Here is a 13197-nt window from a genome sequence, read left to right on the forward strand (position 1 = left end):
ATATATGCACAAGCTTTCACCAAGGCTGGAACTCAGCAAACATGGGCAGCAAAGTCACATGATTGTTGCCATCCAGCAGACCCTTTGGATTCATAAAGCAATCAGAGACTAAGGCTTTCCCCCTGTGGGAAAGGGGGGATATTCTCTTGGGACTACCAGGCCTAAGAGTTGACAACCCCCGCAAGTGTCCTGTTCCTTTCTTTTTTAGGCTTTATTTATAGGACATTTGAAGAGTGTTTGGAATTTGTACAAGAAAATGAAGACAACAGAATCCTCAAGTTCCACAGTGGAATCCTCCTGGGACTTTATTCGTGTGTAGCTATCTGGTAATGATGTGTTTATTGCATATCATTAAATCCCCAAATTTGAAAATGCTGAATCCTGACAATGAGTTCTATGAGGTTTAAGAAAAAAGGAAAAGAAAAATATTTATTACTCATAAGTAACTTATAAATTTACTTATAACTCATAAACAGGTTGAGGGTCTCAGAGTAGACTTACACTGAGAGACACTTTGGGGATCATCTAGTTATTCCCCTCAACCAAGGCCAGAAAAGTGTAATCAGCTCAGTGCAACCAGCACTGATTTTGCACACGTCATGGTGGGGGAGTACAGATGATTAAGAGAAGAGTACTTACTTCGGAGGGGTGTGGGATTTGAGGGAGACTCATAGCATCATTTGCCCACCTACCCCCAAGATCTAATCATATGGAAAACCACTGTGGTAGAGCTGACATTGGAGACTATGGATTATATCTGCAGGCAAGTGGGCTTCCTAATACCGCATCACTGGATTACACTTGCCCACTCAGCAGCAGGCAGTGCTGGAGAGCTGCAGGTTTTCCCCATCAAGTTGGCCTCTTTCCACCGCACAGCAGACAGAAGGGCAGTAGCGCACTCCCTGTGGGCCTCCTTGACTCTAAGACTAAGGAGGAGGGCAGGCTTTTGTGCCAGCTGTCTCATTCCTCTCTAAAAGCCACCAGCCAAGGAAGTCACCCCTTATGATTGGAGGAGCAAGTGCAGCAGGGAAGAGATGTGGCACTTTGACCACCCTTATGTGTTAGGAAACTTACAGAGTGAAGAGTCCTCCCCCTGTACTCCCCGCAACTCATAAAGTCTGGGCTTAATCCCTTTAACCTATTCAATTCCTACCTTAGTAAATCTGTAGCTCTGGCTTTGCCTTCAAGAAGTAGATCAACAGTGAAGTTCCAGAGGTTAATTAAATTACTTCCACAGTTATCCCCAAGACTGAAAGCCATTCCCTATCCTATTTCCCACCTCAAATCATATATGGAGCCATGTTGTCTGCTATTTAGAGATTTTGTGATGAGGTAAAATGCCAATATGAAGACATTCCTGTGTAAAGTACCACAAACCAGAACAGTCCAAATTTGAACAGAAATCGCCTCCACTTACAGAATTCCCTGAGAGAAATGAAAATCCAAAAATCATTTACCCTGCTAGTTAAAGTCCAAAGAAATTAAAATTCAAAATAAAAAAAAAAACTTGCCCTTGAGAGTTAAAATGTAAGGACTCTAAAGTTCAAACATCATTCTAATTTCTTATTCCCTGTTTCACATGGAACAGTTCTTTTAACAATTGTGGCCTGGGCCTGTGCTTCTCACACTTCAGTGGGCATTGTAACAATAATAACCATTAATAAAATTAAACAATTATAATGTGCTGTAGTTAAGTCAAGTTCATGTGGTCTCTTTCTGCACCTCCCTCCAATACCATATTGTATGTAATATTTTCAGACCATGATTGACCATGAGTCACTGAAGCCATGAATCAAAGGGCACTACTGTAATTTCTGCAGATAGGCAGGCAGCCAGCTTCCAGAAGCCCAGGTACTAGGAACTACACCTCCAGAGAAATCCATTTCAGAAAATCAGTCAATCCCAAAAATGATACTGAATTTTCTGTATTCTTGTGGTGGTGCAGGTATGCCAGACTGCAGGATTGGGACAAGTTCCACATATTTTCTAATAGAGCTAAAAATCTAGTGCCAAGAAGAACTCCAACAGCTCTTTACAGTGAAGGGATCAGTAGGTACATGGAGGCACAGGTTCTCTACCTGCAAAAACAAATTGACGAACAATCTGCAAATGCTCAGGACACTGGTGTTGAGCTACTCAAGGTGAGGTCTAGTTTCTTCCTTCCAGTGCAAATCAGTCCTTAAATGGTTTCTATCTCCTGTGATAATTATTTTTTCTGATTACAGACTTTATACATATTTCTATAGTAAGTAATCATGTAACATCAATCAGTTCTTAGAAACTGACTTAAAATGATGTATAACAAAACCAATTTGACCATAGTCTCATGTTCCCTCCATTTGCACTGGCATCACACACACACACACACACACACACACACACACACACTGACTGACTGACTGGGACAATTGAGATACGCCAGTGAGCCTCACATGCATGTCTTTGGGATGTGGGAAGAAACTGGAATCCCAAGAGAAAACTCACAAAGAAATGGGGTGAACATGCAAACCCCACAGAGATGGTGTCCCTGGCCAAAAATTGTTTTTTTTTTTTTCATCAATGTTATAATGAAATGACACTGAATGATCTGCTGTATTACAAGGTTTTGAAGGTACGCCCTTCTCCCCAAAGTAGAAGGAACTCTATGTCGCCCTGTAGGGTAGGTAAAAGGTATCAGGCTTTTCTGCCCTCCCACCATTAGGATAGTCGAGGGAACCCTGTGGTCCTCAATGCATGCCTGATGGCGGCCACCTGGAGTGGGTACACCTGGGCTGAGAGACTGGACTTTTAAGGGCGGTGTCACAGGGATGCCAGCATCAGCAGAAGCCGAGAAGTGGAAAATCAGGAAAGCAAAGAAGCAGAAAGAACGCCAGAGAGCCCAGAAAGAGTTAAGACTTGCTGGGGGCTGGGAGGCCTGCCAGCCTCCCGACTCCCCAGCACCCCTGCCTGCCGTGTACCTGGTAAGTCCAAATAAAAGCCTGCAAAAAGCCACGGAGGGCTCCAGGACTCTTTTCTCCTTTATCCGGTCTACTGGATCAGAAAACCTGCACTGTGGCCATTCCTGACCCTACAATTGGCGTAAGTCGGCAAGATGATCCATGCAGACGGGTATGGAGCCCTCCGAAGACCTGGAGGGACTAAGGAGTAACAGACTGTGTTTGCCTGTGAAGACACTGGAGGCATCATGGCGGCACAGGAGAGGGACAAGGTCCAGGAGCTGCGGGATGAGACCTTGCATGAAGGAGATGCCCGAGAGGACCAGCCAACGACCCCTGAGGCAGCTAGAATCGTTGGGGAAGAGAGGGCCACGATTCGGAGCTCGCCAGTGCTGATGGCAGGGAAAGGCCTAATGGACTTGGACTGATGTACTTGGGCTGACAATCCTGCCAGAAGGCAGAAGAACTTTGGCAAGTTAATGTTGTTTTGGGACCCTGGGGAAGGATTGTTTGTACACCCCCGGAGATGGGAATCTGGGGGTGGCCAGTGGGCCTCAGTGGCCAAAAGCAGCCTGTGTATGCCCAGCAGCCAGGCAGAGGAGAAAAGCCAACTGAGAAGGCAAAAGCTGGTGCTGATGCTAAGTTTGGGAAGCCCTGAGTGGCTGCTCAGCACTAAGTAAGCTGAGGAAGGCCAGTGAGTCTCGTAAAATCACCTGTGGGTGATGCCCTGCTCGTTGTCGAGTGAGGGTGAGGAGCTGAGGAACCCGTCCTTGGGGGACGGGTGCGGAACGTGGCTTGGGGTGGAGCCCAAGCCGAATGTAGAGCTTGTATCCAAGGATCCCCGATCCATGTGCTTGTGCAGTGTGTTGGCCTGAGTGCAGGGGTCTGCGCGTCGCATTGGTGCCTATGAAAGCCTAATGTTGGAGTGACAGCAGACAGAAACCCTGAGGGTTGGGTGATTACCCTCAAAGAGTAGAGAATCTCCAATCCAGGAGTGAGTGCATCCTGGGGGTGGATGCTGTGTGTGGCTTGTAGCCAAGACTACAGCCAGAGAAGGCCAGGAAGCCTGACCGCTCCTGGTGTGTTACAGTAGATGCCATGAGTGGTTCACCTCCCTCATATGAGCAGTGCCTTCGCAGCAGATTTGGTGGCTCATCTGCCGGTACCAATAATTGTCTTTGGCCACTAGGTTGGGGCCCTGCTGGGACTTGTGTTCTGTTGTATTTTGTTGTTATATTGTGATGTATTTGCTTTTGTGGGCCATGGCTGCATTGTTTGTTTGCCAAGAAAATTGTGCTGATGCTAAGTTTGGGAAGCCCTGAGTGGCTTTCTAACTCATGTGTAGATTGTATGGCAGAAAACCCAGAGGGGGTGGACTGTAGGGTAGGTGAAAGGTATCAGGCTTTTCTGCCCTCCCGCCATTAGGATAGATGAGGGAACCCTGTGGTCCTCAATGCATGCCTGATGACGGCCACCTGAAGTGGATACACCTGGGCTGAGAGACTGGATTTTTAAGGGTGGCGTCACAGGGATGCCAGCAGCAGCAGAAGCTGAGAAGTGGAAAATCAGGAAAGCAAAGAAGCAGAGAGAACGCCAGAGAGCCCAGAAAGAGTAAAGACTTGCTGGGGGCTGGGAGGCTGGCAGTCCTCCCAGCCCCCCAGCACTCCTGCCTGCCGTGTACCTGGTAAATCCAAATAAAAGCCTGCAAAAAAGCCACTGAGGGCTCCAGGACTCTCCTCCTTTACTCTGGTCTGCATGGGATCTTAGAAAACCTGCTCTGCGTCATTCCTGACCCTACATGCCCAAAACCTTATACTCAGAGATAACCACTTCGGGTATATGGAGACATCAATTTTTAGGTGCTTTTCTGTGTAGTGTGTGTGTGTGTGTGTGTGGTTATCCCCACACATTTCCATTTTTAAAACTTGCTATTAAATAAAATACACTATGGCTAATTTCCTGCCATGAAAATGCTTTCTATACTACTAAAATATAACAGTATTTTGTTTAATAGAGATAATCTTATATTGACAGATTATTCTTGAATAGAGCCTTTAGGTAGTATTCTTCTGTTCTTTTAATAGATATCCTGGTAGTTAAATCTTTAAACACAGAAATTTTATATATTTCATTGATATGTAATACATACTGGGTATTATTGCTGAGGTACAAGAGAGAACAAACTGGACCTGGTGCCCAGAGTTTGCTGGCCAGTGTGGGCAAACCCCCATGAGAATGAAGGGCTAGCTTCTGGGATGGCTAGACGTTTGCTTAAAAACTAAGCACTGTTGTATTAATTTTCTATGGTCATACCCCCAATCATCACAAATGTAACAGCTTAAACAACACCCACTTCTTATCTCACAGTTTGGCAGGTCAGACGTTTACACTCACTTGCCTGGGTTTCCTGCTTGGGGGTCTTAACAACTAAGATCAGAGTGTCAGCTGAGCTTCTTTCTCATGGTTTAAGGAAGAATCTGATCCCAAATTCCTTTAGATTATGAGCAGAATCAGATGCTGGTGATTTTAAAGTGTTAAAACATTTAACACTTTAACATTTCAAAACAAGGCATCTTGTGGCCAATGAAGGGTAGTAAATCATGATTTTCTGAACATTGTTATGTGGTCAGTTTTGCTTCATTCCTGTAGTGGTGAAGGGCAGGTCTTCCACTTGGACACATTGGGGCCCGCTGACTGCAGCTCTAGTGCCATACAAGCCCCAGCAGCTCTTCCGCCACGTGTTCACATCAGCTTATAAATCCCTGCCTCTGAAAACATAAAAGTTCATTGTGATCACTGTGTGCTTGAAGGTCTGTACTTGTTGGCATAGAATGTGTATTTATATTTCTGATTCACAATGCATCCTACAGGTTCTCACTTGGGACATGAACATTATTTGCATAGAATTTGATAGAAATACTATCTCAGGAAGGATTCCAGACATGCTTAACTCATGTTGTTTGGAAAAAATAGATTTTTGACCACAATATAATCCATTCCAACTTCTCTTTTTCCTTTCAAATACCAGGTACATTACCTAGGACAAGTGAGTTGGTTGTCATTATCACTTTTAAATATTAATTGAGTATGAATAAAGATTCATCACATTTTTAGCCAATGGAATATGTAAAAATCTAGATTAGATAAATTAGCAGGCAGTTTTTAAAAAGTACATCTTTATTTAATGAATCATAATGTGCTAAGACTCGGTATCCTAAAGACAGTACAGGTTAAAAATACAGTAATAAATATGAATAAAGTACGGTCTTCCCCAAGGAATTTGTGGTTTATTTGAATTGGAAAAGGGGGTAGTTGTAGAAAGCTTGAGGAGGGATGTGGGAGGGAGGTGGGGGTGGGGGGTGGGGAGTAGAAAGAATGCAAGAAAATAAATGAATGCAAACTCAAAATTCGCATTGCCCACAGTACACAGAACAATGCCTTGTACACAATGGGTGCTTAATTTCTAGAATAAATGATTGATTGACTAAATAGGTAGGTAACAGGCTAGTCAGGTAAACAATGTTTTGATCCCACGCCTGTAATATTGTAGTAAAAGCCACAAAACAATAAGACATTGCTTTGTAGACCATCATATTAGCAACGACATGAGAAAAAACACATTAACACTCCAAAGAAATCTCATAAACTTTCTAGAAGCATGAGGGCTGTATGCATAAACAGCTTTAAAATAGGCACATCATTTGTCGCGATAATTTTCCTCCTGGGAATTGTCCTAAGGAAATCATCAGGTAGCAAATAAACATTGATCTATAAAGATGTTAATCTCAGGTTTACAGTTTAAAAAAAAAAAAACCTCAGAGATTGCTCTTCAAAAGAAGATTGGTTAAGTCAAAAATAATGTATCTAGGGCCTCCCTGGTGGCACAGGCGGTTGAGCGCCACACTGTGAAGTTGTCCGCAGCCTCTGCAGTGCGGGTTTGATCCCGGCGGGCCAGCGAGAATCCCACATGGCTCAACAGAGCTCTCCTGTCTCGCCTGCTGCTCCCCTCAGCAGTGTATTTCAGTCATTCTGCCTATTGTGTTCCCCACTCTGTCTCCGGTGAATCCTCTCACCTTCTCGCGCATCTGGCCTGTACCCCGGTTCTTGTATAAAAATAAATAAATCTTTAAAAAAAATAATAATGTATCTATACATTCGGATATTTCCCATTTTAAAAAATCTGATTTTCTGACTCTTAAAAATTGTAGCTTTTTTTTTTAAAGATTGATTGATTGATTGATTGATTGATTTATACATACATTCATACAAGCACTGGGTGCAGTCAGAAGCGCGGGAGGGTGAGAGAACTCACCAGAGCCAGAGCGGGGAGCAGAGCAGGCAGAAGGACCGAGGTACACTGCTGAGGGGAGCAGCGGGCGGCAGGAGAGGTCTGCGCGCCATGTGGGACCCTCCTCTGGTGGCCGGGGAGCAGCCGGGGATGGAACTGGTGCTGCAGAGGCCGCGGGCAGCTTCGCAACCCAGTGCTCAACCGCTTCGCCACTGGGGAGGCCCAAAAATTGTAGTATTTTTAAATACAATCCCTGCATTCCTGATGGGCAGCTATTAGCTGGAGTTAACAAGGGATGACACTAAGATAGGACGCACCTTCTACATTGTGACAAGGACCCCTCTGTTTCTTGTGCTCCATCTAAACTGCTTGCTAATGTTACTTGCCTGGCTCCTGCCAGCATTTGCATTTGTGAGCACTAAGGTAAAAGAATCATGTCATCAGTAAGTGTTCATAATCTGATGTTAAATGAGGGGGGAAAAAGTGTTACTCATTGATTAGCATGATCCCATTTGTGGTGGCTGAGAGAGATAGACAGAGAGAGAGAAAGGTTAGAGGAGAGAGAAAATGCATATACGTGATAGGCAGAGAAACTAAAAAGTGGGAAACCATGTACCCAAATGTTGAAAATATTTATTTTCTGGATGCGAGACTTATAGATGATTCTTATTTTTTGTATTTTTCATCCCCTACATGCCCTACTTCCCCCAATTTTGAATAATGATTGCTTGGCTAATTAAAAGAAAATGTTTTTGTTTTTTTAAACGTGGTTGCCGGCAAGGGCTGCCATGAAACCCGCTAATGTCCATCTTATTCTCGGTCTGGGTGGGCCACAGAAGCTAGAAGCCTGACACTCCTCAGCTGATCTCCACTACTTTCTACGTGTCTCTCTGTAACATTGCTTCTATCCTTGTAATGTCCTCCAATCATCTGGGGAGGAAAAAGTTGTAGTCAAGGGCCTCTTTCTGATTGGAATATCCTGTTTTCTCTTTAGAACTTGGAAAGTCTGGTGGCACAAGCTACCACTGGCCCTGTCTTCTACCCAAGGCTGTATCACCTGATGTCTTATGTCTGTATACTCATGGGAGATGGACAGAACTGCAACCTCTTCCTGAACACGGCCTTGCAGCTCTCCGAGACACAAGGCAATGCATTGGAGCACTGCTGGCTGACCATGAACAAAGTACGTTCCATTGACAAGCCCGCTGGGATGTGGGTGCTCACTCTCTTCTAAGACAGTCCCAGAAGCCAAAGACCTGGTCAGCTTGCACCAGGCGTAGAAGGCCATCTTAGGCCATTCTGGACTCTTACCACCGGGGAGGGAAATGCATCTGTAGTCCAGTGCAAGCTCCTCCTTTTCCCCTTTGAATTCTCATGGAACCTCCCCTCATCCAGATCCGCTTTGGCAAGAACTCTACCTCTCTCTCTCAAGGCCCTCATTGATTTCCACTTTGTGTTACTTTTGTGCACATGTTGTTCTTGTCTCGATAAAGCAAACTCTTAGAAAGCAAAACTCACGCTTAGTACCCAACACAGTGCCTTCTATTCAGTGTTGGTTGAATGAGTGAATGAACATAGCCTTCTATGAGTTTCTTTATAGAGTCTTGCATCAGTAATCTAGTTTGGGCAGCAAAATTCATTATTTGTCTATGGGTTCACCAGCTTGCAAAGATCAAGGACATTTAACCATTGCGTGGCCACACAAGTCGAGAAGCACTGACTAATTCTGGGTTCTCTATCACCCCTCTCAGGAATGGTGGTACTCCAACTCTGGGCTCACTGAAGACCAATGGTTTCAAACAGTCTTGAATCTCCCAACCTGGGAAAAAGTTGTGTCAGGCAAGGTAAACACACAGGAGCTTCCAAAGAACAAATTCCTAATGAAAGTTAATATCCTGGTCAATCCTTTTTAACATTTTGTGGAAGAGAACAAAGATTTTACTAAGACTCATTCTCTTGTGATTATTCATTATTAACCTTTCTCCATAGCCAGCATCCTTCAACTACCTACACGCCCTTCCATTCCAGACACAAAATCAGAAATCAGACATGTTGGTTTCTTTTCCTTGGGGAGGGTCCGAAAAGGTGGACAGTGTCATGCTGTTCTCTCTCCGATATTTGCACAGATTGCTTTTGCCTTTCATGTTGTTTTAACTTGTCCTGTTTATTGCAGCCCACACGAAATTGTATCATATGGGAAAATAATATCATCATAATGGTACACGTTGCTATGGAAATACTCTTAGTTATCTATTAAACTGAAAATATTTATTTCTAAATGTTCAATTCTTCAATTGTTTGTATGATAGCACAGCATTATAACAAATAGCAAATTCCTGTCATGGTCTTAAAAACAAGATTAAAAGACACATTTTTGTAGTGATTGATTGTGGCTTCCATTGCCCCTCTAACCACAGACCTCAAATATCTGTGGACATAAATTTCTGTAAGTGGAAATATTAGTAATTTTGGTGTGGATATCTTTTATGTGCTCAGCATTTATATATTTAAGAAAATAATAGCGTTCAACTTCATTTCCCAGATGGCAGAGAATCTGCCCCAGGGTCATTGATGCCATGTCTCTCTTTTGGCAAGCAGGACAATTCTTAATTTTGTGCCTAAAAGGGTTCCTGGGCCAAATTCCAACATGGGTGTGTGTGAGGACTTCCTCACCCAACAAGCAATTCTCAGACACAATTTAGTGCGGTTATGACACTATCTACCTGGAGGCGGCACCAGGTTCCACAGATTAGGACTCAGTCTCTCAAGATTCCTCTTCACTCAGAAACAAGTTGCAAGTTCAGATTTTCCCCTTTGCTTCTGCTTGGACAAAAACATCTTGCTATAAACCAGAGGTTCCCAGGACCCCCTTCTCAGTTTCTATTAACACTTGCTAAAGCCATCCACAGAATTCAGGAAACCCACTAGTAACTCACAGGATTACTGCTTTTATTACAAACCTCAGGCACTGAATATACTTCAAGAACAGCCAGATGGATGAGATGCACAGGACAAGGTGTGGGAAAGGACTCAGAGCTTCCATGTTTTCTTGATTCTTCCCCTTATTCTACTTGTTTAGTAATCAAGAAGCTCTCAAGGTCCCTTCCGGTTGGTTGTACAGAGGTGTGATTAATTGGATCACTGAACGTTGATGATTGAATTCAAACTCCAGTTCCTTTCCCCTCCTCATAGTTCTGGGGAAAGGTCTGGAAGTTATTTGGAACTCTGTGTGGCGGGGACTTTTCTCTCTAGTGTTGCCCTTCCTTACCAGATTACACACTTTGCTTCCCTTTAAATACTCTACGCCCAGGGCCTCCCCGGTGGCACAACGGTTGAGCGCTGGGTTGCGAAGCTGCCCGCAGCCTCTGCAGCACCAGTTCGATCCCCGGCTGCTCCCGGGCCACCAGAGGAGGGTCCCACATGGCGCGCAGACCTCTCCTGCCGCCTGCTGCTCCCCTCAGCAGTGTACTTTGGTCCTTCTGCCTGCTCTGCTCCCCACTCTGGCTCTGGTGAATTCTCTCACCCCCCTGTGCTTCTGACTGTACCCAGTGCTTGTATAAATAAATAAATAAATAAATAAATAAATAAATAAATAAATAAATAAATCTTAGGAAAAAAAAAAAAGCCAAGTAGAAGATATGAATTCCATGGTTCTCTTTATTAAAAAAAAAAAAAAAAAAAAAAAAAAAAAACTCTACGCCCAGTGTTAGGCTTCCTGGCTTCAGGTTGTCATGGTGATAGACTCAACTAATCTCCTTAGAGTCTACCATCTTCTGGTTGCTACTTTCATTGGGTGAATGTAGAGTTGGGCTATTGGCTCATTTCGTGAACCCAGGTGACCTATGGGCATTTTTTTTTTTTTTAAGAACGAGGGGTCAATTTATTTTATGTAAATTCGTCATTAAATATCAACATGTACAATTTCAAGTATTTATAAATATTGCCACTTATAGAAAATTAATCTTAATATTGTTTGAACAGTGTTTTTCACAACTATTTACAATGAACTCAACCTACCTTTGTAGAAACAATGTTTAAAAGTATCCTTGCCACACACAGAACCTTTCTATAACATTTATGTCACTAAAATGGCAGCTGCATGTCTAAAATTCGGCAGATTTAATAATTTAGAAATAGCACAATCAGAACTGCAAATGCAAGCAACCATTAATTCCAAACAAAACAAAACCTTTTATATTAACATATAAAAATTTCCCCATTTTCAGCAGTGATTGACGAAAATAATTGAGGCAATTTTTAATGTGTATTAAACACAAACTAAGATATTTTAAAAATAACTTTAAGAAAGTCATTTTTCATAAAGATATTTTAAAAATGACTAGATTAGGTAAATTTTTATAACATGTCATACTAAATATTTTGAGAAATTCTTGGTTTCATTAGAAGTAATTTCTAATGGTAAATATTTCTTTTCATTTGTAATATGACATTAAACAGAGATAATTCTGTCATACTCAATATTATAATTGCTTATCAGTAGTTGATAATATATTTGAATGAGAAGAGTATTCTTAGCTTTATTCCTAAGAAAGTTTTTTTTCTACTTAGGTTTTTAACCTTTTTTGAAGTTAAAAACGATCCCAAATGTGTCTAAAAGTAGGTCAAGGAAAAATAACTTCATATGGACTAGGGCTTGCAAACAATATTTACTGTAGTATTCCAGGCTTTTCTTTTTTTTTTCCCTAGCATGTATCCAGTGGAAACAATTAAATTAAAAGATAAGGTATAAGTAAAATAGTTGAAGTCACAATAAAGTACATTTTCTATTATTAACATAGAACATTTGATTAAATTTTAAATATTGGCTCTTTAAGAAAAAGTTTCCCTGATAAATAAATAATTATGCATAACCATTGCCCCAAAATGTACACAGCATTTTCCCCCAAATATTTATACACATAGTGGACCACTTAAGACAAGCCCCATTACAACCTAATGAATTCAGTGTGCTCTTAATTTATAAATGGGCTATCTATCCTCAGTAAATAATGCATGGGTGTGTATGTTATGTATACAAAGTAAGAAATATAAAAAGGAGAGATGAAAAGAAAAAGAAGAGCAAGTATTTCTCCCTGTAAGATGCTGACAGAAATTCACCGTAATTAGTGAGATTGTGTAAAATGCACTCAATTTACAAATGGGCTGCCCTCATATATAAAATATATAGGCAGGTGCATTATCCATACAAAGTAAAAAATATAAAAAGGAGAGATGACAAAAAGGAAAAAACATCTTTCCCCATGAGATTCAGACAGCAATTTCAGTGTAGTTAGTGAGACTATGTAAAATGTCTAAAGAATTTCAGTTCTGGCAAGTCCTTTTCCGAAAAATGTCTAGGCTATAGTGTGATGGCACAGTGGGTTGGGCGCCGCGCTGTGAAGCTGTCAGCAGCCTCTGCAGCGCAGGGTTGATTCCCGGATGGCCAGGGAGAAACCCATATGGTGTGGCAGACCTCTCCTGCCTCGCCCGCTGCTCCCCTCAGCGGTGTCTTTGGTCCGTGTGCCTGTTCTGCTCCCTGCTCTGTCTCTGGTGAATCCTCTCACCCTCCCACCCCTCTGTCCTGTACCCCAGTTCTTGTATAAATAAATAAATCTTGAAAAAAAAAAAGAAGTTAGCAGAGATTTACATTTAAACAATCATGAGGATGTCCCTAATGTGCAGAAAAGAGGAATTTGAAGGGGGGGGGGTCTGTTCAAAAGAAACAAACAAAAAGTTGCTCATGATTAGCCAGTTAGTAATAACCCATGAAGTGTATGTAGTGCAGAGAATCAAATCCTGGCCCATCAGCATGTGAATATGTTTGATGAAAGATTCCAATGGACAGGATCCGAATGCTTCCTAGATCTTAGAGAGAACTGGGCCAGAAGTGATAGCAACAGAGGGGTCAGCCTGAAAGGTGGCTGGTCCAATCTTAACTGTTAATGTTAAAAAACACACCAAATGTTTCTATAG

At 42.4% G+C, this 13197-nt stretch overlaps 1 protein-coding gene across 5 annotated transcripts in view; it reads left to right on the forward strand.

The window, feature by feature from the left end:
* ADCY10 (adenylate cyclase 10) overlaps nucleotides 1-9595 on the forward strand; it is a 75765-nt gene extending 66170 nt beyond the window's left edge. For 2 of the 5 annotated variants that reach the window (XM_037506545.2, XM_037506546.2), the window contains 4 exons: nucleotides 209-326; nucleotides 1946-2141; nucleotides 8219-8407; nucleotides 8976-9595. In XM_037506545.2, coding sequence (XP_037362442.1) covers nucleotides 209-326; nucleotides 1946-2141; nucleotides 8219-8407; nucleotides 8976-9137 — 665 coding nt within the window. In that variant the 3' untranslated portion in view covers nucleotides 9138-9595. Of the gene's footprint in view, nucleotides 1-208; nucleotides 327-1758; nucleotides 1852-1945; nucleotides 2142-8218; nucleotides 8408-8975 lie in introns of those variants that run through there. The other 3 variants (XR_005124297.2, XM_037506548.2, XM_037506549.2) reach the window with 3 other exon arrangements.
* The last annotated feature ends 3602 nt before the right edge of the window (nucleotides 9596-13197 follow it).

Source organism: Talpa occidentalis, unplaced genomic scaffold (genome assembly GCF_014898055.3).
Source record: "Talpa occidentalis isolate TD23 unplaced genomic scaffold, MPIMG_talOcc4v2.1 talOcc4.12, whole genome shotgun sequence".
Lineage (NCBI taxonomy): Eukaryota > Metazoa > Chordata > Mammalia > Eulipotyphla > Talpidae > Talpa > Talpa occidentalis.